At 43.4% G+C, this 24,298-nt stretch overlaps 1 protein-coding gene across 2 annotated transcripts in view; it reads right to left on the reverse strand.

Annotated features, from left to right (window-relative positions):
• Nucleotides 1–23,990, reverse strand: part of rasgrf1 (Ras protein specific guanine nucleotide releasing factor 1) — a 110,001-nt gene extending 86,011 nt beyond the window's left edge. For both annotated transcript variants that reach the window (XM_059639190.1, XM_048562910.2), the window contains exon 1: nt 23,489–23,990. In XM_059639190.1, coding sequence (XP_059495173.1) covers nt 23,489–23,764 — 276 coding nt within the window. In that variant the 5' untranslated portion in view covers nt 23,765–23,990. The remainder of the gene's footprint in view (nt 1–23,488) is intronic.
• Between the last annotated feature and the right edge of the window lie 308 nt (nt 23,991–24,298).

A 24,298-nucleotide genomic window follows, 5' to 3' on the forward strand; every position in this document is an offset into this window, starting at 1 on the left:
GTTCACCTGCACATCTGCCAATGTGGTATACTGCATCCACTGTACCCGGTGCGGCTTCCTCTACATTGGGGAAACCAAGCAGAGGCTTGGGGACCGCTTTGCAGAACACCTCCGCTCAGTTTGCAACAAACAACTGCACCTCCCAGTCGCAAACCATTTCCACTCCCCCTCCCATTCTCCAGATGACATGTCCATCATGGGCCTCCTGCACTGCCACAATGATGCCACCCGAAGGTTGCAGGAACAGCAACTCATATTCCGCCTGGGAACCCTGCAGCCATATGGTATCAATGTGGACTTCACCAGTTTCAAAATCTCCCCTTCCCCTACTGCATCCCTAAACCAGCCCAGTTCGTCCCCTCCCCCCACTGCACCACACAACCAGCCCAGCTCTTCCCCCCCCCACCCACTGCATCCCAAAACCAGTCCAACCTGTCTCTGCCTCCCTAACCGGTTCTTCCTCTCACCCATCCCTTCCTCCCACCCCAAGCCACACCTCCAGCTACCTACTAACCTCATCCCACCTCCTTGACCTGTCCGTCTTCCCTGGACTGACCTATCCCCTCCCTACCTATACTCTCTCCACCTATCTTCTTTACTCTCCATCTTCGGTCCGCCTCCCCCTCTCTCCCTATTTATTCCAGTTCCTTCTCCCCATCCCCCTCTCTGATGAAGGGTCTAGGCCCGAAACGTCAGCTTTTGTGCTCCTGAGATGCTGCTTGGCCTGCTGTGTTCATCCAGCCTCACATTTTAAAAATATAAAGAATGTTGGAGAAACTCAGCCAGTCTGGCTGCATCTGTGGAGAGAGAAACAGTTAACATTTTAGGTCCCTGTTCTGACAAGGGGTTACTGGACCCAAAACATTAACTCTGTTTCTCTCACTCCAGAGGCAGCCAGACTGGCTGAGTTCCTTCAGCAATTTCAGTTTTTATTTGTTAAAAGCCTGTCTGCATCAGCTTTCAATATTATATGGAGAATCCACAAATCTCCAATGTAGAAAATTCCAAACATTCTCAATCCTCTCAGTGAATAAATATCTCAGCACCTCAATCCCAAATGAACAGCCCGTTATCCTGAGACGGTGCCCCTATCCCCAGCCATGTTCTCGTTCCCCCAAGAAGGGCAAATGATCTTTCAATATGTACCCAGCCAAGATTCATAATATAATCATGACTGCTTCACTGAAGTCTGCTCATTCTGTTACATTCCAGGCAATAATGACCCAATTAATTCAGCCTCTCATCATAAAACGACCCTCTCATTCCTGTTCTGAGGAAGGGTCACCAGACTTAAACCATTAACTCTGATTTTCCTTCACAGATGCTGCCAGACCTGAGGAACTTTGCCAGCAACTTCAGTTTTTGCATCTCAATGTAAGGGCCAACATTGTAAACCCCGACAGGAATCAGTCGTTGGCCACTGAGCATTTTGAGGCATCTTTGAGAATTTGACAAGTTCGTTGGAGATAGCTCACTGCTGTAGCAACTCCCAGGAGTGAGGAAGAAGAATTTGAGAGTAACCTTTGTCCCTGCACTCCTCCCCCTCACAATGAATTTGTTAGTGTGCATGATTTGATGGTCACTGGGCATTCTGTATCGAAATCACATAAAGGACTAGGCCATTTGACCCAACAAGTCATTGTTGGCCCAACTGCTCCACATGAGCTTCTTCGCAAATGATTTCAACCAAACGCTGTCGCTATAAATTTTTGTCCTTTGTTCATCATGCGTTTAATTCAACACGTCATTGCTTCATACATTAGCTGCTTCCTGTGGTAATGAGCTCCAGATTCTCACCAGTCTCTCACTGGGATTTACGTGTGACAGTTTTATATTAATAATCCCTTGTTCTGGTTTCCTCCGCAAATGGAACAATTTCTCTTCTCCACCTTGTCAAATCCTGTTTGTTATTACTTCAAAAACCTCTGTTCAGAATATCATGGAAATTCTCCTTCAGGTCTCTTTTCAAAGCTGCAATACCACATTCTCCACTACAGCAAGGCACCAGGACCTGAATACAGAGCAGACAGAATGGGGATTGAATCCCACACTATTGACACTAATCTGATCAACACCACCCTCCAGGTGAATGAACCAACTGATCCCCAAGGGTCTGAGTCACTGTGGTGACAGACACTTTCACATACATTAACTACAGACAGTCCATTACCCTGACACTGTGCCCACCCCACTCCATGTTCTAGTTGCCCCAAAATGGGGTAATGATCCCTCAGTATCTACCCTGCCAATGCCCCACTCCATAATCTTGAATGTTTCAATGGCATCTGGAGGTCTGGACTATGGGCATAGAGGCTCCAATTTCTTTCCACCAAATGACTGGCAAGGAGTGTCTCCCATTCTGACTGCTGTGTGTTGGAAGGAATTACACGTTAATGCTCAATCTGCTTGGCTACATAATATTGGCATTTCCCTGGCCATCAAGCCACAGGGCAGGGATGGAATGGGAGTTCTGGCTCAGAGGCAGCAATGTTACTCTTCACTTGCCTGAATGAGTGCAGCTCCAACAACATTCAAAATGTTTGTCACCATTCAGGACAAAGCAGCCCCTGCTTGATTGGCACCGCATCCACAAACATCCACTCCCTCCACCATTGATGCTCAGTAGCAGCAGACTGTACTATTTACAAGATTCACTGGAGAAATTTAATCAAAGATCCCAAGACAGCACCTTCCAAACTACAGAACACTTCCATCTAGAAGGATAAGGGCAGCAGATACATGGGAACACCACCATCAGCAAGTTACCCTCCAAGCCAATCATCATCCTGATCTGGAAATATGTCACCGTTCTTTCACTGTAACTGGGTGAAAATCCTTCTCTAACTGCATTGTGGGTCAATGTACAGCAGGTGGACTGCAGTGGTTCAAGAAGGCAGATCACCACCACCTTCAAAGGGGCAACTATGGAGGGGCAATAAAGGCTGGCCAGTGATGTCTACATCCTAAGACCTTTCCAAGGTGCCCTGTATAATCCTTCAAGACCAGATGGTGTGAGCTGGAGGGGCTCCTTATCACTGGCGACGCCATGGCCCGGAGTCCTGTCCTGAGGTGCGGCAAAAACAAATTCTCTCTAAAATCATTAAATGAAGAGAAAGTGAAATGTTACCTGTTTTCTCCTAATGTTGTGGAGCTTTGTCTTCACTTGCTTGTGGTTCTGCAAAACAGTCATAACTGCTGTCTGGATTTAAACAGACTGGTATTCCTGCTCTGCGCTAGATCAGTTGTTGGTATTTGATAACAAGTGCGGACCTTTATGTAGATTCATCACTAATACTTTAATAAAGTCATTTACAGATTATTAATAACAAATTAATTTACATTGTTGCCAACGAGCAAACTAAACATCGATCTTTTTAATCTTAAAATTAGAATGAGGCCTTTCAGAAAAATGCAAATATGGAATATTCACCCCCTAAAGCCTGGGGAGAATGAAGTCCATGCAGATGAGGAGAAATAGATTTTAATTGTAAGGACAGCCAAGAGTATGAAGCAGCAGTTGTATTGATCAGCCATGATCTAATTGAACAACAGAGGGGGCTTCAGGGCCAGAATGAATGGTCATTATAACATTGACTCCTCGGACAAAAGGCTGTCTTTGAGGAAGAATTCAGGCTTGGGTAGAATAAAAGGCAATCTCATTGAAATATATTGTATTCTGAGATCTCTTGATACAATAGATGCCAACAGGCTGTTTCCTCATGTGGGCGAGCCTTAAACAAAGGGGCGAAGCTTCAGGATATAGGGTCAGTTCTGTACAACTGAGATGAAATAGAGCTTCTACACTCAGAAGCAGTGAATCTTTGAAATTCTGTCCCAGGTGGGTGCTCAGTTATTGAGTAGATTCAAGGCTGGGATTGAAAGGATTTTGGATTGTCAAAGGGATGTGGCAGCAACATGGACTTGGTGTCAAGCATTAGCCAGGATCTAAATGAAAGGTGCAGCAGGCTGGATGGTCCATATTGCCTGCTGCTATTCCCCTTTCAAAAGTGGGAGGAAAGGTTAGGGAACAAACAGACTGTAGCAAGTGCAGGTGGAGCATGAACTGGTATCAGAGTAAGGTTCTCAGGTTCCCATAACACCTCCAAACAGTGTTTTATTCCCAGCACCTCCACCTCCCATGATGCTGTCAATGGGAATGCTGATTAACTTTGTACAGACTGACTGGGAGAGAATTTCAACAATTTACCACACTGAGTGAAGAAAATCTACCTCATCTCAGTCCTTTACAGAGACCCTTTACAGTCCTTACAGAGCTGACCATTTACTGAATCATTGCCCCTTGTTCTAGACTCTCCTACACAGGGAAACAGCCTCTCAGTATCCACTCTGTTAGGAGATCTGAGAATCTGATATGTTTCAGTGAGATCTCCTCCCATTCTGTCCTAGTCAATCCTTCTTCAAAGGAAGCCTTTTCTCCCAGGAGTTCCAAGATTAAAACACACAGCTCTAGCAACGTGAAGCTGTATTCTTTGCCTTTATCTATATAAAAACCAGTGGAGTCAGAAAAGGGGGAGGGGTGACCGACAGGAATTCCAAGGCTGTAATTAGCCTGGATTTAAACTGACAGTTACACAAAACGGTCTATTGTTTTTCTTAAAGTTCTATCAAGCAAAATTAATTCTTCATAAATAGAATAAAAAGCTGATAAATGAGAGCAGTGGTTGTTTTTCAGGCACATACACAGTGGCCACCAGGGGTCAGTATCACTGCTCTTTCTGATATATATCTGCTTTCGGAAGGGCATCCAAGACTTGGAGGGGGTGCAGAGGAGATTTCACTAGAACTGTGTCAGTGAGAAAGGACATCAATTAAACAAAGAATATAGAGAAAGTGGGTGCTTCTAAGAGTCAAGAGATGAAGAGGAAATTCAATAGGCATCCAAAATCCTGAGGGGTTTAGATTGAGCAAAGAAACAGAAATTGTTGTCCCTAAATGAAGGTCAACAACAGAAGATACAGATCTAAGGGAATTCACAAGGAGGCAAAGTGGAGATGATTTAGCCAGTTTTTCAGCAAGTTAAGGTGATCTGGAACAGGCTTCCACAAGGGCTGGCGTAGGCAAGTCCAGTGAAGAAGTTGGATTGATATTTGAAGAGGAAACATTTGTAGGGCTACAGGGATAAAGCAGGAATTGGGATGTCCTCAAAAAACCATCACAAGCACATGGGCTGAATGGCTTACCAAGCTGTTTCTCTATAACCTGTGGTGTGAAATTCAGAGTATTTTCACAGAAGGTGAATGCTGCAAGGTGCTGCTGTGAAACACCTTGTGTCATTTTTATTACTTGAAAGGTGATATATAAATGTAAATTGTCATTGTCTGCATTTGGAGAGTGCCTTTTCTGGCAGTGTTTGATCATTTGGACTGGAAGCAGAACCCTGCCAGGGCTATGGAAGGAAGCGCGGTGGGGCAGACTGACCGCCCTATCAGAGAGCCAAAACAGGTACATTGGCCTCCCTCAGAGGTGGAGGATTCAAATCTGAACTCTCATTTTCAAGAATAGGCTCAGAGAAAAGAAAACACAGAAACTTTTGAATATGTGTCCCCACAGTGATTTGAATCTGGTAATCACTATGTGAACAGGTCAGTATTAACCAGAGCTCTGTTGTGAGAATGTTAATCAGACTAGTTTATTTTAATTAGACCCTGTACAGTGAAATCCATGTCATTGTGGTTGTCATGGTGAAACATGTATAGGAACCTGCACAGCAAGTCTGATTCAATTCAGTGTTGCCCAACTCAATTATTTGGCAGCAAACCATGTTTATTGTGATGGAATCACCTTCCTCTGCAGCGGCCCCATATCATGGGCAGGTAGTTACCTCCTCATACCCCTCCATAGGTCAGCCCAATCTGAACAATAGCCAACATTGCCTATTGAACACATTCTGATGCAGCTCAGCAAACCACATATTGCTGCATGTTTCAGGGTCCTGCTACAAGGGAGTTAGGCCATTTTCAGAAGAGATTAAGGAATTGCTCATCTAGTGTTGGCATTTGGCCGGCTCCAGGAGAAATGCGATTGGACAGATATGGACCTCAGCACCTTGCTTACCGCCCTAAGCAAACCTTCTGCCACTGTCGGCTGTGAGGGGCGGAAATGGAGAAAAGATCATGGGGTGCACAGAAATGACAGAAGTTTCATTCCAGAAATCGTGGGTAACCTGAAGGTGAAAACGAGTGAGGAAATTAAAATCAACAGAGAAAACGCATTGGAGAAACGTATGGGGCTAAAATCCCACACATCCCCAGGGCCAGGTGACCTATACCATAGTGTCCTAAAAGAGATCTGCTGAAATATTCAGTGCTGCCTATTATTTTCCAAAGTTCCTCAGATTTTTGAGAATGGTCCCCGCAGATTGGAAGACAGCCAATGATACACAATTTTTTAAGAAGGGAGAGAAAAAGAAGAGAATTACAAACCAGTAGCCTGACAATCATGAAGTAAATGCTGCAATCTACAGTGAAGGAAGTCTTCATAATATATTAGAAAAGCACATTATGATTATAACAAGTCAATGCTGCTCTGATTTTTTGATCTTCTGGGCTTTGGAAGCATATAGAAATCAGTTGTCCTGAGGAATTCACCACAATAGTTTGGCCATTCCATGAAATCTGATATCACATGTGCTGGAAGCTGTTCAAACTGAGAATTCTAAATAAAGACTAAAGTTTCCAGGACAAATATTCCAATTTCCTGTTTGCCTCTGACTGTGCTTGTTTGGAGCCAGATATCAAAATAGCACGGATTTGTCCTTCAATCCATGCCTTTTGATTAGCACAATCAAAACTAAAGCAATACACCAGCCTGCTCCAGGAAATCCCTACCTCTGCTGTGGCCTTTCTGTAGACTTTCTCAGAATTGAAGAGTCCTTATAGTGCAGGAAGAGGCCATTTAGCCCATCAGGTCTGCACCAACCCTCTGAACAGCATATAACCCTAACTAATCCCCCTCCGTGTTTCCTTAACCCTGCACATTATTTTTACTATGGCCAACCCACTTTGCCTGCACATCCATGGACAACATGGGAAAATTTCCCATGGCCGATACACCTCACCTGCACATGTTTGGACTGTCAGAGGAAATCACAGCAAATGGGAGAAACCCACACAGACGCAGGGAGAAGGGGCAAACTCCACACAGACCGTTGGCCAAGGCTGGAATCGAACCCTGGCACTGTAAGGCAGCAGTGCTAACCACTGAGCCACTGTGACACCAATGCCTTTTGAACATCACCTAAGGAAGAGGAGTGGGACTGCCAAGAAAAACTGGAAGTCGATCCAGCAATAGTCCTGCCCACTTGCTCTATGCTTGTGCAATATGGGCTGTGTACCATTGTGATGCCAAGAAACTTGACCATATTCACTTGATCTACTCTCAGGAGCCTCTGAAGATCAAATAGCAGGACTTAATACCTGACACTGGGTGCTGACCTGAGCTCGTATCTAGCATACTAAGCACCCACTCCAGGGTTGGGTAATAACTGCTGGCTTTGCTGGTCATGTGCTCACTGCAAAAATGAGTTTTTTGAAATCCTTGAAATTGTCATAGTTTGGAAGTTGATCCTGACCACTCCTATATTTGTAGAGTTTTCAGTAAAAGGTGAATTGTCTATGAATCCATGGTGGGACTTTTCAATGTTTGTGTTTAACAAGGGAAAATATCAGCAAAAATAGCTCACAACAACAGTTCACATTTGCAGAGGGGTACTCCCAGCATTTGATACTTCCACAATGTTAATTCACTCCTGTAAGTCCTGTTGGGAGATGTCATTTTCTGACTGAAGTCCATTTCACTGACTGACAATTGTAATGAAGAAAAAATATTAAAATTCCTCTGTTATTTTTATATTGGCAACATCTTGTTTCTTTCAAAAACTTTATCTAATGTTGCAAAGTGATGTCACTCCCATTAGCAATAAAACCATTGATTATATTTAAGTCATTGATAATACAAAGAAACAAGATACAGGCTTGAGTTTCGTTGGGGTATTTCACTGATTATTTCACTAATCAGTGCTGTAACGCAGGAAACAATAGGCAGCTAACTTTAGTACAGCAAGCTCACACAAACTGCAATGTGATAATGACCAGAGAATCTGTTTTGTGATGTTGTTTATGTTTTGGACCCCTCTGAATTCCACTCAGGAAAGACTGACACTGTGAAAGCCCCTAAGTGGAGAGTTAGGGACCCTCAGTTGGAAATATTGACCCTGTAACTCATGGAGAGTTTGTGTGTATGGATGCCAAGTGCATTAATAGTAACTCACTCGCCAAGGCTCATCAGGTGAAACAGTGGCCATTGTAGTCACCAATTCATGACAGATATACTTAGAAGTATTATCATATGACTATCTGCCTCCAACTGATACTCCCAGCCAATAGACTGATCCCTATAGTGACTTGTCCTGGCTATGACCAATTAGAAAGTTAACTGACCCTCTCTGAAGTGATTGAAGAATTAATTGCTGTCTGTCAAGTAGTCTTTTCTCCCTATATCCCCAAATGTTTACAACTAATGAACAAAGGTGATCAAAGTAAATTGAAAAAATACACAACTAATTTTTTTCATTTCCCCCGTGATTTTCTTGCAGTGTTTTCTGTGCCAGCAGATGCCAGCCTGGAGATTAATCTTCACTTTCAAGAGTAATTCTGGAGACTTGGCAACACTAGTCAACACTTATCAAAGACTCAGCCTTTGAAAAGGAGAAAAGGGAAGGAGAGAAAGGCCAAAAGGTTAGGAAAACAGTAAGTGGGGATTTGTGTTCAGTGACAAGTCAGAGGAATATGCTAATTGAAAACAAGTCCTTTTCAGAAGGAGGAGTAAACAGATTGGGTGAGATTCAGCACTAAAGAGAACACCATCTGTGGAACAGCAATCAAGTCACGTAATGTCTCGTTCATAGCAGGGATAGCAATGCGCAAGCTGCAAATGTAACCTAGTTACAGGCAAAACCTGCAGTTAAAGGGAATTCTATCTGTACAATCCACCAAGAATAAGCCTCACTTTTGAGCACCTCTTTTACTCAGTAAGATACAAAGTCTCAAATTGGGAATGCTGACGCAGGAACATCAGATACATTCAAATCTGAAAGGTTTGCTCCTTTAATTTTCAATGAACGATCAGCAGTTGGAATATTTACTGCATCTTTCCCTTTTGGAATGTTGATATCCCAGCTGTTTACTCTTCATTTTATTTGCAGTTTCTCTCTTGATCACCCTACTTGATGGAGCAATGAGAATCTCACCTTTCAAATCACTGATTGCAGAATTAACACACAAAACTTTGAAGCGTCAGTATGACATTTGGAGTCTGTGTTTTTAACAGGATTGGAAATTGCCTTTGTGTCTTTATCAACGTCAGTGCTATAACTTCTCACCAGTTTAATTTACAATCTCCTCCACTCTGGGATGACCCTGTCTATCTCCCATCTTCAGTCTCACTACCTCCTCAGACTTCAAATTCAATTCTTATATCTGTCCCATTGTTCTACCAATTACAATGTTTTAATATTTTCAATCATCTTAAAGTTTAAGCTGGTTACAGTTCTGAAAACTGTTACCTTATCTGGACAGGCTCCTGTCTCCTATACCCAGAATGGGCAAATGTCAAAGCTGAAGACAAACACCCCTTTACCTGTATTTCCAATTTCTTCCTCAAAATAACTCCACAGAGGCCACTATCCCAGGTCTAAGTCATCCTTTATTTACATGCAGAGAGTCCTTGACACTGATCCAGCTCCCTCAGAGCCAGCTCTCAGAGTAAACAGAACCCCTGACCCTCCTGTTTACCGTGATCTGGTCTCTCTGGGTCCATAGAGGTTTCATTCCTGGTTATGGTGGCCCTTTGGTTTCCCCCATCACCAGCAGCTGTTTCAGTTTGGCCAGGCCTGGGTCTTTCTGTATCCAAAGTCTGATATTGCCAGCCATGATTGGAAGTGTGCCCAGAAAATGTAAAACCATTGCAGTCTCTTCCTGTGGTGGTATTACCGGTGGTGTATCAGACAGCGAGAGGCAGCTCGCTGCGTCCACATTTGCTACTTAGCCTCATGGATGGTGTTCTAACTTGTAATTATACACAAATAGCATCAGAACCCACTGCTGAATTTGGCCTGAAGCAATGGGTGGCACAGCATTGTCATCTTTAAGTAGACCTAGAAGGGGTTTGTGAGTCTTTTATTATTACAAATTTACATCTGTAAAGGTATTGGTGGAACACTCTGACTCCAAATATAACTGCCAGACCTTCCTTTTCTATCTATTTATACTCTGCATTAGCCAAAGTCCTGGATGCACATGCTAGTGAACGTTCCTCTCCATTGGGCCACCTATGAGCTAATACCACCCCAATGCCATGCAGGGAGACATCGCATGTCAATACCAGATCTCGCCTTGAGATCATAGTGTGCCAACACCATAGAGGATGATAGCCATCTCTTCACTTTCCTGAAAGCTATAGCTTGGCTATGCTTTCCAAGGCTGACCTTTTTTAGGAATGGATGTAAAGGTGCCAGGTTGGAGGCTGGGTTATGTATGAAGTTTCCATAATAGTTCACCGGACCAAGGAAAGGCTGAAGCTCCAGGACAGATATGGGACTTGGGGCAACATTGATCACCCTCACTGTATCTTCCAAAGGGTGTAACCCAGTCTTGTCTACTCTGTAACCAAGTAGATCACTTGGGGGCCTGGAACACACATTCTCCTCTAAGGCATACATCCACCTGGGAGAAAGGTTTAAGCATATTGTCCAAGTTCTAGATAAATGGTGACCTGGGGTATACCTTGTAAAATATTCTCCATCATCCATTGAAAAATTGCACAGGGAGATGATACCCCATTGGCAGTGTCGTCTCTTGGTACAAACCCTATAGGTATTAACTGTGGCATACTGCTGGGGATTTTCAGCTAAATGCAATTGCAGGTATGCATGGCTCATGTGCAGCTTTGTGAAGGACAGCCCTCACAAACTTTGTGTATAAATCCTCTGTGCGAGGGATTGGGTATTTATCCAGCTGTGAAAAGAGGTTTACTGTTTGTTTAAAATCCTCACAAAGGCAAATGATCCATCAGAGTTCACAGTCAGTACGTCTGGCGCTGCCCATCCTGCAAACTGGACTGGTTTAATGACTCCTTCACTTTCCATCCTCCTGACATCTGCCTCTACTTTTGCCCCCAAGGCAAATAGCACAGGGCAGCCTTTGCAGAGTTGTGGAATTTCTTCCTGGTCAGCATGCAAGGTGGCCTTGACTCCTTTGATAGGCCCTAGACCTTTCTGAAAAACGTCCAGGTATTTAGAGTCAGAGTAATAGAGATGTACAGCATGGAGACAGACCCTTTGATCCAACTCGTCAATGCTGACCAAAAATCCTAAACTAATCCAGTCCCATTTGCCAGCATTTGGCCCATATCCCTCTAAATCTTTCTTATTCGTATACCCATCCAGATGCCTTTGAAATGTTGTATCTGGACCAGCCTCCACCACTTCCTCCAGCAGCTCATTCCATACACACACCACCCTCTGTGTGAAAAGTTGCCCCTAAGGTCCATTTAAAATCTTTCCCCTCACATCTCAAACCTGTGCCCTCTAGTTTTGGGCTCCGTTATCTTGGGGAAAAGGCCTTGGCCATCCACCCTATGACCCTCTATAAACCTCTATAATGTCACCTCTCAGCCTCTGATGCTCCAGGGAAAAAAAACCCAACATAGCCAGACTCTCCCTATAGCTCAAACCCTCCAACCATGAATCTCTTCTGAACCCTTTCAAGTTTTACAACATCCTTGCTGTAGCAGAGAGACCTGAATTGAATGCAGTATTCCAATGGTGGCCCAACCAATGTCCTGTACAACCTCAGCATGACCCTACCAACTCCTATGCACTGACCAATAAAGGCAAACATACCAAACACTGTCTTCACTACCCTGTCTACTGTGGCTCCACTTTCAAGAAACTATGAACCTGCATTCCAAGCCGTACTTCCCAGGACTTTATCATTAAGATCTTACATTTATCTGAATTAAGCTCCATCTGCCATTGCTTGGTCCACGGGCCCACCTGATCAAGGTCCCATTGTACCCTGAGATAACATTTTTTGCTATCCACTACACCTCCAATTTAACTAAAAAATGTTGAGCCAATCTAGGTGAAACTTCCTCAATCAATTTCACCCCACCAAGGTTGGATCTGAGCCTTTTACTATAATCAGTGGTAACTGAACCAGTTGCTTCTCGTAGGAGACCTGAAACAAAGTAATGCCCAAAAATAACTGCCCCCAAGGCTGGTATTCTGTCACCAAATCACCACTAAAGCTTTCTTCTCTACCTGGGCAAACTTGCGTTTGGCATTAGCCAGAATCTGGGAAGCGATACGCTATCAGGTGTTCCTCCCCATTGCACCACCAGTGAGCCAGCAATACTCCAATACTGCTTGGGTAGGCATCACATGTCAGCACTACATCTTGCTTGAGATCCTAGTGAGCCAACACCTTAGATGATAATAGCAGCTTTTTCATTTTCCTAAGGGCCATTTCTTGGCTTCATGATCATTTCCAAGATTGACCCTTTTTTAATAGCAGGTGTAAGGGTGCCAAGGAGGAGGCCAGGTTACCTATGACTTTTCCATAATAATTGAATGACCCAAGGAAAAAGACCTAAGCTCAGGTACAGACAAGGCTGGGGCAGCTTTGATCGCCCTCACTTTCTCTTCCAATGGGTGTAACCTGGTTTTGTCGACTCAGTGACATTTTGGTTTACATAGGGAGCCTGGTACACACATTTTTCCCATCTAAGGAGTACACTGTCCTGGGAGAAATGTTTAAACACTATATCCAAGTACTCTTTATTGGTTTTCCCTGTTATTTGTATGTCATCCTGATAAATGGCAACTGGGGTAGCCCTTGTAAAATATTCCCCATGGTGGGCTGATCATACCCCAAATGGCAGTCTTGTGTATTATATAAACCCTTTTGGGTAATTAATTGCAGTGCAATTTTGGGAATGTTAAACACTCAATTGTAGGTAGGCATGGCTATTGTCCAACTTTGTAGATGATAGCCCTCCCTCCTCCAACCAACTTTGTATACAAGTCCTTATCTGAGGGATCACATATTTATCCAGCCGCAAAAAGAGGTTTACCTTTTGCTTGAAAGTCCCACAAAGGTGAACCGAGCCTTCAAACTTCAGTATGACTGGTGTTGCCCATTCTGCAAACTGTACTGGTTCAATGATTCCTTCACTCTTCAGCCTCCTGATTTCCACCTCTACTTTTACTTGCAAGGCAAATGGCACAGACCAGACTTACAAAATCTTGGAAATGCATCCAGATCAACACGTTAAGTGGCTTTCGTCCCTTTGATTGTCCCAAGCCTTTGTTGGAAAACTCCTGCTATTCACTAGGTTTTTACTGACGTGGCCATTTTCCTATCAAATCTTGTTGAGCCAATCAAGGTGAATCTTTCTCAGCCAGTTCCACGCACCAATCGGCTTGGACCTGAGCCTTCTACTCCCATCAGTAGTAACTGCACCAACAGCTTCTCGTAGGAGACTGAAACCAGAGTCGTACCGTTAATTTGCAACAGTTCCCTAATATATGTTTTCTCTCCAGCTGAGGTCTTGCATAAGCTCATAGGTTGCAGTCCTGAGTGACTCTTGTTAAAGAGCTACCACAGATATAGCTGCACTGGTATCAACCTCCATGAGAACCGGGTGACCATTTAATCAAACATTAATTGGCTCCGATTTGGGTGTCACTGAGCAATTTAAATTGTTCCAGCCCCCACGTTCAGGAACTTTTCAGTGTGTGCACTCTCCTGCGTTCTGGCCTTTGAGAGCTCCTACTCAAATCAGACCTTGTAGGACTCCTCTGCCGTCTCGAATCCACATACCAGCAGCAACTACAATGGCTCATTGACCCAGTTCCTGAAGAACTGTTTGGCTACTTTTGAAGGCTCAGCTTTGTTTTGGGGGCTGATGTTGGTTAGCCTAGGGTCCCTTTGCTCAGGATATGCCCCTCATGAAGCTCTGCAATTGCCAGCGATCAAGTGGTGTTTCCCAAGCTCAGGTGAGGGGGTTCATTTTTCATTGGGATGTCCTGTAGTTCCCATGCTCCACTTGCCGTTTTCGAATGACAAGATCAGTTGTCGTGCCTGTTTGAAGTCTAGTTGGACTTCGGCAAGTAGGCACTTCTGCATGGTTACACCATAATCCCACACACCAAACGGTCTCTCAGCATCTCATTCAGGGTTAACCCAAAGTTACATGCACCTGCCAGTCATTGTAACCTCATCAAAAATTCAGATACGGATTTCCCCCGCTCTCTAACTACCATATTAAAACTAATAGCGTCTCAGGATTTGAGGAGGTTTGTGGTCATGCTATTCCTTAAACAACTCTGTCAATTCTTGGAAGGTTTTAGTGTCTAGTGTCTCTGGGAAAGTTAAGACCCTTATAACCGAAAAGCTGCAGGTCCACCAGCAGTCAGAAGGATTACTCATTGCTTTTTATCCACTCCATGTCATTATCCATGCCATTTGCCTGGAAAAAATGTATTCCTTCCACATACTGGGCTCAGTCTTCGACAGCAGGAACAAATGAGTCAAGCTTCCCAAGTAAAGGCCTGATGCCAGAAATGCTTACTCCAACTCCAAGATGACAGTTGCAAGTGAATGTTCTTCAGACACACCCTGTTTTCTCCCATTACCGCTGAACTGACTGAACAGAGATTGGGATCCCATCATCAAGTCAGCCTTTATTCACTTGTACTCAGTGAATGGCTGTGTGACCAGCCAGCTCAGAGCCAATCACCTAAACTGAGGAGATTCTAATCTCCTGGTTATATTGGTCAGCCAGGGCTTTCCTGATTTGCCCAGGTTTTAACAACCACAATCAATCATGTCACAGGTTGCCTGGTATAGGTCCTCAGCTTAGCTAAGGTCTTGCACAAGCTTAAGGTTTGACATCTGGAGTGATTCTTTTTAGACTCTTTGCGATCACTGAAATGGCTGCTCTGCTATTGACCACCATTAGAACCTGGTGATCATTTAACCAGGCGTTCTTTTTGATTCATTCTGATTTGGTTGTTGATAAGAAACGTTAATGTTCCAAACCAGATATAGGTGGGTTTTCCAGGGTGTACACGGTCCTGGATACAGGCCTATGAGCTCTCTTACTCTATTCAAGCCTAGTGGGATTCTTGCAATCTTGAATCGGCATATTGGCAGCAACTGCAATGGCTTGCTTGCCCAGATCCCGAAGAAAATTTTAACCATTTGGCTGAAGGTTGGTGTTTTTTAGGGGTTTCGCTGTGGGCAGATCTGGAGACCCTCTGTTCAGGATATGTCCTGCGTGAGGCTCTGCAATTGCCTTCACTCAAGTGGTATTCCCCAAGCTCAGTTGGACTGACGAGAGTGTCCACTTCCATCAGAATACCCTGCAACCCGTATGCTCTGCTTGCTGCATTTTCCAATGATAAAGCTAGTTGTAGCGTCTGTTGAAGTCCAGCTGGGCTTCAGCTGGTAGGTACTTTTGCATGGTTACATCATTAATCCCACTCTCATTGCCACTGAAATGACTCCACAGAGGCCAGTATCCCATCACTGAGTCACCCATTATTTACACGTGGAGAGTCCTTGACACTGATCCAGCTGCCTCAGAGCCAGCTGTCAGAGTGAGCAGGATGTCTGACACTCCTGTTCTTATCAATCAGCCAGGTCTCCCTGATTAAACCAGATTAACAGCCCCAATCATGGAACTCATATTCTGTGAGGTCCACCTGGCTGTCCTCTTTACAATCAGTAAACTTCCTGCTGTTTTCCTGTCACAATGTTGTTCACGCCATTGTTGTCTCCTCTAAACTTCCTAATATACAATTTCTCCTCCCTTCTTCCCTTTTTAAAAATATTTCTTTTTAATTCCCTGGATATTACAGTCTATATCTTGCTTGTCCTTAACTTTCTGCCATTTTATCATCTTTGAGCTGAAATTTGCTGAACAAAACTTTCTGAACCACTTTGCCTTTTATCCTATTCAATTTTGTTCTCTGCACTGTGATGTTTGAGTGTTCCCTAATTAAAGAAAAAAGTTAGACCATTATACAGGTAATTACTACTATCTATAAATACATTAAATATTTTACTTCTGCCTACTTTTCCTGCCAATCTTTTCTATTATAAATGCCTATGTATATATTTATAATGAGATTTGTCTATGCAAACAGGTTTCATTATGTAAGTATGTTTTCCTTCCAATTGGAGGTAACTCAGTGTAGCCACATGTGATAGAATACAATTGCAGTGTGATGAGTTTATAAAGCAATTTATGCTGTAAAAATATTATTCTGCTCTCAATTATCTGTGTTTTTCTAATGGAAAGTCACTATCATGTTCAGACTTCAAAGTGACCACAGCAATCCTTTTCTGCAATTATTCTGCCTTTAAAATTGGCTTCTCCCCAAAGCAATTGAATTTAACCAATAGTTGACATCAGGAGTCTACAATCATCTAATATTTCGTGCATGTCCCCAGTTACAACACTTCCCAATGGCAAATGCTTCAACAGTGACCTTAAAAGGACAGAGCAGTTTAAACTGATGGCCATAATTTTAGCAGTAAAACATGGCCACCATGCTCCAGACAATCTCAGAGCAGTCCATGGTTCATTCTATTGTACAAACTCATTGAGTTACTCCTGTGTAACTAGCTGTCCCATTAGAAGCTAGTGCCTTTCCAAATAATCACTTTAAATTCAACCCCATCATATCACACAAAACCCCTTGACCCACTCCTTCCCCTCCCTCGTAGCCCCCAAGGTATCTCCATGAGATCAGATTGTTGTGTAAATACTCTCTGAAACAGCTTTTGTCTCCAACTCCTGCCTGACAATGGGGAAAGCCTTTAATGAACATTTAGTTGCATATGCAGCTAATGTGAGGTACGGTTGCAATTCACCATTAATCTGTGTTGTCTACAATAGTATATTAGAATGATATTAAAATAGGAGCACCGTTAACTTCAGATATTTTAAGAATCCGAGACAGAAGACCAATGAGGCTTGTCAACTCTGACTGGATGTATTCCTGGAGATTTCATAACAGGAACTCCCACCTCCAACACACAGACCAGTTAGACAGCCTTTCCTTTCCCATTTTCAGTATGTTTTAAAACTAATTAACCAAATTGCTCAGAAAAATTGAGGAAACAAATCCCACACAATTTATTTTAATAACTCTGTGCTTTATGTCCCAGCAATTTTTATTTTGCTCACGGCAGTGTCTTGGAGACTAATCTCTAACTCTTGGAGAGGACAGGACAGTGCTGGAGGAGTGGTGTTCTCTTTTGTACGAGAGAGTGAAAGAAAGAAATAGACAAGCAGATAGACAGGCAGAGAGGGAAATTGGAATCAGCATAAAGAAATGTTACATATTGTTGGGATTTGTTCAGTTGTTGTTGCTGACCTTGTTTAGGTCTGAAGGTAATTGCTCTGTCGATATCAAACATTCAGTCAAGATAACAAAGTGTGAAGCTGGATGAACACAGCAGGCCAAGCAGCATCTCAGGAGCACAAAAGCTGACGTTTCTGATGAAGGGTCTAGGCCCGAAACGTCAGCTTTTGTGCTCCTGAGATGCTGCTTGGCCTGCTGTGTTCATCCAGCTTCACACTTTGTTATCTTGGATTCTCCAGCATCTGCAGTTCCCATTATCTCTGATTCAGTCAAGATAATTTAGTCTTGGCCAATAAGGTAGAACACTTATCAGCCACCTGTTTAAGCCTCTCTCCAGTACCATTTTCATTAAAGACATTATTGCCTAAAGCCAGAATTTTTGCCATTACTTTTAGTAGTTGTCTCTCATCCATTATGGGATTATTGACTAAATCTGTGTCTCACTTTGCTTCACCCAAGAGACGTGATACTTTGCACTTCTGGTGACTTGTTGACCAGTTTAATTTACAAAAACATAAGGGTGCTCGGCACTTCTGTTTTTTGAATAGAAGCAGTCAAACCATAGAGACAGGCAAACATTTCCAGCAGAGACGACCCTGTGGCCCAGAATCTTGGCGAAATTGCAGGATTCACATCAGTACCAGTTGTTGTCATCTTAATGCATTGATTTTATAAACAGAATTCACATCATGGCCATTGATTGTATTTGATAGCATCATTTCATGAAATTGAAAATAAAAAATTCTCATTCATTCTTTTGGCCAAAAGTTAGTCACGTTTTATTGTTGATGCAAATGCATTGCTTGAAATCTTAAAAGATGCAGGTGTTAATTTGAATTTTTTAGACGTCCATTCTTATACACCCACACTCAACATCCCTTTGCATCAACTAGAGTTAACAGGCAGTGTGGCTTTTGATTGCTCCAAAGCAGTGTATATCCCCAGATTCCCGTTGAAAATTATGATTGCATTTGCTTCTGCTGCCTTTCAGGCTCAGCATCTCCAACCCTAATGTCCCCATTCTGGTAGTTTTTCCAATCACTTTAAACCTGAGTCCTTCTGGCTACCGACCCTCCTGCCACTGGGCACAGCTTCTCTTTACTCACTCTTTTTAAATCCCTGATGATTTTGAACCAAAAGACAGCTTCCCCAGTCTTTTGGATAACCAAGGTCTCTCATTCCTTATATCTTCTGGCAAATGCTTCCTGTACTCTGATTCATGATGAAGGAAATGTATTTGTAAAAAATTCCTTCTGAACTCTTCTTGTTACTTTTTTTTTAGAAATATGTTAACTCACCAGCACAGTAAATGTACTGATTCAGACTCTTAAAAGTTCTCTGTAAGCATTGAATGGGGGGTTGGAAACTCAAAGGCCAAAAGTATTACACTTTTCCCTTTCCTCGTTGATGATTTTGAAAAGCCCGCTATTGAAAAAGCAACTCTGTGATGAAGAGTTACCTACCTCTGTGCATCAGTGTACCATGCTTGTTACCTGTTTCAGAAAGTACTACACTTTCTGTTCACTATATTCCAATATGAAACTTGCATTGAAATATATTGCTACATTAAACTGTTATATAAATGCAAATAGTTTATTGCTTCACAATCTCACAGAGTTTACTTACAAAAATCAAAGAAAGACTTGCATTTCACTGTCATCTTTCCTGACCTCAGAATGTCCCAAAGTGCAATAAAGCCAAGAATGCATTTCTGAATTGCAGTAGCTGTAATTCACTGTAGAGATAGCCACTGTTTCTTCATGGACAGCAAGTTGCTGAGGGATAACTAATGACCAGGACATGTGAAAACTCTGCTTCCCCAGGCATTGAGCCCATTCTGCTGGGAGAGTCTCAGTGCTGGTCTCCAATGCCCCTAGTGACTCAACATTCATCATAGCATCAAACAAAGCCCAGATTGGTCCAGATCTGGCTGACCTCCTGGCCTCAGTGCCCTTGCTGTGAAGTAGAATGTGGAAAAGCTGTGTCTCTCACTCTCGGCTGCTAACCTGTGACAGCTCCAGGACGTTGGGCAGCAGTCAGCAGAGGCCCCAGTGAAACCCCCTGCATCAGTGAAAGGAGAAAGCACAGGAACTGGAAGATGCCATTCAGCCCCTTGAGTCTCTTCCATCATCAAATTACATCATGACTGATCTGTCTGTTAACTCCATTTAACTAATTTTGTTCCATCACTCTGAAAATCCTTGCCAATGAAAACCTATAATGCTCTATTTTGAAATTTTCAAATAGCTTCCAGCTTCAGCAGCTTTTTTGGGGATGAGAAATCAGGATTTGGCGTGAAGAAGAGCTTCCTGGTGTTCACTCTGGTTGACCATGCTCGAAGTTAAAGGGTAGGTGTATAGTTCAGGATGCCCCTAACAGGAGACAAAGCATCTCTCTGTTTACCCTATCATGACCTTTACCCATCGTGTATACTTCAATCAATTCAGCTCCATACTCAATGGTATAGATGCATAATTTACGCAATTGGAAAATGGGGAGAATAATGAGCTTCAAGGAATATTACAAAGAAATTCATTGTATGAATAACTTGCCAGGGTAGTTTGTAACCAAATGATTGACAAGTGGATACATTAGAAATTTATTGCCACAGTGACATGTCATATAACTAAATATGAATTTATTCTTCAGTAGTCATGTAGGCATTAGTACTAGCAGGTCAGAAACAGGAAATCCGGCAGCAAGTAACCTATCTCCTGTTTCCGCAGAGCCTGTCCACCATCTACAAGGCACAAGTCAGGAGTGGGATGGAATATTCGCCACTTGCCTGGATGGATGCAGCTCCAACAACACTCAAGAAGCTCAACACCATCCAGGACAAAGCAGCCACTTGGTCAGTACCACACCCAGCACTGATGCATGGTGGCAGTTGTGTATAACATCTACCAGATGAATCACAGAAATTCACCAATGCTCTCCTGCAGCACTTTTCAAACTGGGACCTCCACCACCCAGAAGGGCATGGCAACAGATGGAGTCATAGGGTCATCCAAGCTGGCAAGTTCCTAAACTGAACTAATTCCAATTGCTTGGACATAGGAACACTATCCTCCAACCACTCGCCATCCCAACTTGGAAATATGACAACATTCCCTCACTGTGAGTGGGTGCAACTCCTGGGAACTCCTTTTCTAAACAGTAGTGTGAGTGCACCTCTGGACTCTAGTGGCTCAAGAGGGTGATATACTTCTCATAGCCATTTATGAACCCACAATACATATTGTCTTTTCCAGTGATGCCCACATAATATGAAAAAAAGTCTACATTGGAGATTTCTTTGTCAGTTTGAATCTCAGTGCAAGCGATTACATTACCGACAATACAACATCTAGCCAGTTACCAAACTGATTAGCTGTCCTACAGTCTTCCCTTGATACTATCCCAGTCATATTCCTAAATTTTGTTTTTCAACCTGTTACCCTACTACCCATCACCACAACATCCCAGACTCCAAATCCCCATATTTCAAATTCCCAGAACCCAAACTCTCAAATTCCCAATTCCCAAACCCCAAAACCCCACATTTCCAGCTCCCAGACCCACATCCTGTCATTCCCAGTTTCCAGGCACCAAACTCCCACTTCTCAGCTACCAGCTCCTATGCCCCCAATTCCCAGCCCCGTCCCCATACTCTTATACACAACATTCACTGAGCATAGTCACCATTCCCCTCTCCATATTCCCAGCTCCCATTCCCCACAAGCCCACATCCCAACTCCCATGCTGGATCACCACATCTACAGCTCAGCTGTTTTTCCAGATTTTTAGAATCATGTTGAGAATTCCATTTTGCTGCAAAGGAATCCAGGTGTTTATATCTCTGGTGCCTTTCACATACTGCAATAACTGGGGAAGGTCCTATTTTTCGTTCCCAGTGCCACCTCAGGGGCGGGGATATTCCAGTCAGTTCGCTCTCCTCTCATTAGGAACGGTGCTGAGCCCTGACCCTGGAAATAGAGGGAAACTTTCCATATTGGGTTAACAACAACCCACAGCATTCCTTTTAGCTCAACTGCTTTAACACAGGCCAGACTGTAGCACCGTGACTGTCCAAACTCGTATGAATGTGTTTGTGTGTGTGTGTACGTGTGTGTGTACGTGTGTATGTGTGTACGTGTGTATATGTGTGTGTGTGTACGTGTGTACATGTCTGTGTGAGTGTAAGTGTGTACGTGAATGTGTACAATGTCAGTGAATGTGTATGCATAATTGAAATCGCGGAGAAGCTCAGCAGGTCTGGCAACATCTGTGGAGAGAAATCAGAGTTAACGTTTCCGGTTCGGTGACCCTTCCTCAGAACATGAGCTGAGATACTAACTCTGCTTTCTATTCACAGATGCTGCCAGACCTGCTGAGCTTTTCCAGCAATTTCTACTTTTGTCTCTCATTGACAGCATCCGCAATTCATTCGGTTTTTATTGAGTGTATGGACATGTAAGTTTTAACTGCCCCTTGAAGAGGGAAAATGAAACTTATTGGATATATGGTCCCCCGTTCTGGTTATTTTTGTTCATTCCAGGGCTGTGTCATACGCATTGGACCATTCCAGCAGTGATCTGAAGTCTCCCTGCAGTCAATTTGCCAGAAATCCTCCACATTCGAATAATACAGAACATTTTTGGACTTATTTCTAAACATATACAAGTTGAATCCAATAGATTTTTAAAAATTGTTTTGAGTTGTCCGAGAGTGACCAGTGAAGCAACACGCGAATTGAGTGGCTGATGGTGCGGGAGGTAGTTTGACTTTCGCACTGATACTGCGGGACTTTAATGTGTCAGATATTGACATAAACGTTGCAGGATAAAATGAGGAGATTATACAAGGAACGATAGCAGTTCATTCAGGAAACCATTAACGTACTTAATAACATGCTATCCAGGCAAGGGTATCAGTAATATTTAATCTGTGACAAAGGGACATTCATCTGGATTTATTGGTACAGTATTTGGGGATCGATCGATTTCCAAACAGTGAATATTTTGACATTAAGATATTCCTCCTGTGCAGATAAACTGCAGCTATTGCTCCCTTTAAAAAATCTACCACTACTTTTGATTTACGTGTTTTTATGTCAGTAAAAAATGACTAGAAACAAAGCAATTGTGGATTCAAGGATAATCAAAGAGCTGAAAGCAACATATGCCCGAAATAGCTGGAGTGTGAGGGACTTGCAGTTCCCTCTCGATACATGGGGCGGAGACACTGAGTGCAGAAAGTCCTGGACCAGAGCTTTCTCTACGTTATAAAAATAACCCTGAGCGAACTCACACAGATCCGCCCGCTTCACTCCTCAATACCTCCAGCCGCACTGTCCATGTAACGGTTAAATAACTTTATCTAGTTTCGTAAACCATTGCACCTGGCATGATGCATAATTTATTGTTTTTAGAATCCATAATATTGTCATCTCTGCAAGAAACGACTTTATTACCAAGATCTGTTCAATATGAGAAGCAAGAATGTGTTTCTCGCTCTCTTTGCTCTGTAAAGGTTCCTGTTGTGACTGATTAACTGTTAAAAATAGAATCACACATCGTCTTAATAAACCCAACTACCGATTAATAATTCCAGCGTCATAGAAAGGGAGAAATATAAGCCATTTTTGAACAAAAATAAAAGTAGTTTTTAATGGTGGCATTAATTGTACTTTTCTCGCAGCTGGGATTTTACTCCTAGATTCGATTCGTGAAATCTCAATGCGCCAAAAGTGTTGCATTTTCCATCCGTTTCCCTCTTGTTTACTTGGAGAGATGCGTCTGCAGTCCTTGCGCTGGGATTATTAAACACAAAACCGTGTCGTGGATATTCAAGAAGATCAAAGAAAGACCGCTCTAGGATTCATCATGTGAGGATTGGGCACATTTTTAATTGAAATGACAAAAGTCTGCAGCCGGGGGGGGGGGGTGGTTGGGGTGCGAACTGCCTGAACCCTCATTTTACACTGGCCACTGGATATTGGTTACTGGCCACTTATTGTTAGCCACTGCACACTCAGTGCCCTGGCTCTCCTACCTGCTTTTCCAGGGATTCCTTGGCTGTAAGCGATGGTTTGGGGGATGGTGCCCGCTCGCACACGCACCCCTCCAGTAAGTAGAGACCAGAGGCTTTGGTGGTGGAATCATTCTCAAAATAAAACAGCATATTGTGAAGCAAGGCGAACCACTTGTTGTGCCATTTGGTGTTGTCCGAGCTCCTCTTGCTCAGGTAACCTTTCCTGGTTCCATCTTTCTTGGCCAGAACCCCCAGGTAGGAAACGTGCCCATCATTCAGCCGAATTCCTTTCTGCATCTTTGCCGCAACAACAGTCCCGATCCTCACATCTCCCTCAGTCTCTCGATTCAACTGCAACACGAACTTACAGAGACACAAACTCGAATTCAGTCCCCAGTCACTTCCAAAATCAAAGGTATCTGTAGATCAGGCGCTGCGTCCCACCACCCCACAAAATCCAGCCTCTACATTGTTTTCTTCTCTTTCTCTTCAAGCATCTCTTCCCCCTCTCAGCGACCCCCCCCCCCCCAACCCCGGCCCACAAGCTCCAAAAATAAACTGAAAAGAAGCCGCTTTCACTGTGACAGCTCCAAACTCCAGCTCATCCCCTGCCCCTTGAGCTGGCTCGGCGCATCACGTGGCGCTGCCTGCGAGTTAATTTCAGCACCATGGACAGAGGGAGAGAGCGAGAGAGAGAGAGAGGGAGGGAGAGAGAGAGGCATAGGGAGGGAGAGAGGGTTGGGGGGTAATGATAGAGGCATAGAAAGGGACAGAGAGAGGGGGTGGGAAGGAGAGTGGGAGACAGCGAGAAGGTTAGAGAGGGAGAAATAG

This window comes from Stegostoma tigrinum, chromosome 33 (assembly GCF_030684315.1).
Source record: "Stegostoma tigrinum isolate sSteTig4 chromosome 33, sSteTig4.hap1, whole genome shotgun sequence".
NCBI classification, from domain to species: Eukaryota; Metazoa; Chordata; class Chondrichthyes; order Orectolobiformes; family Stegostomatidae; genus Stegostoma; species Stegostoma tigrinum.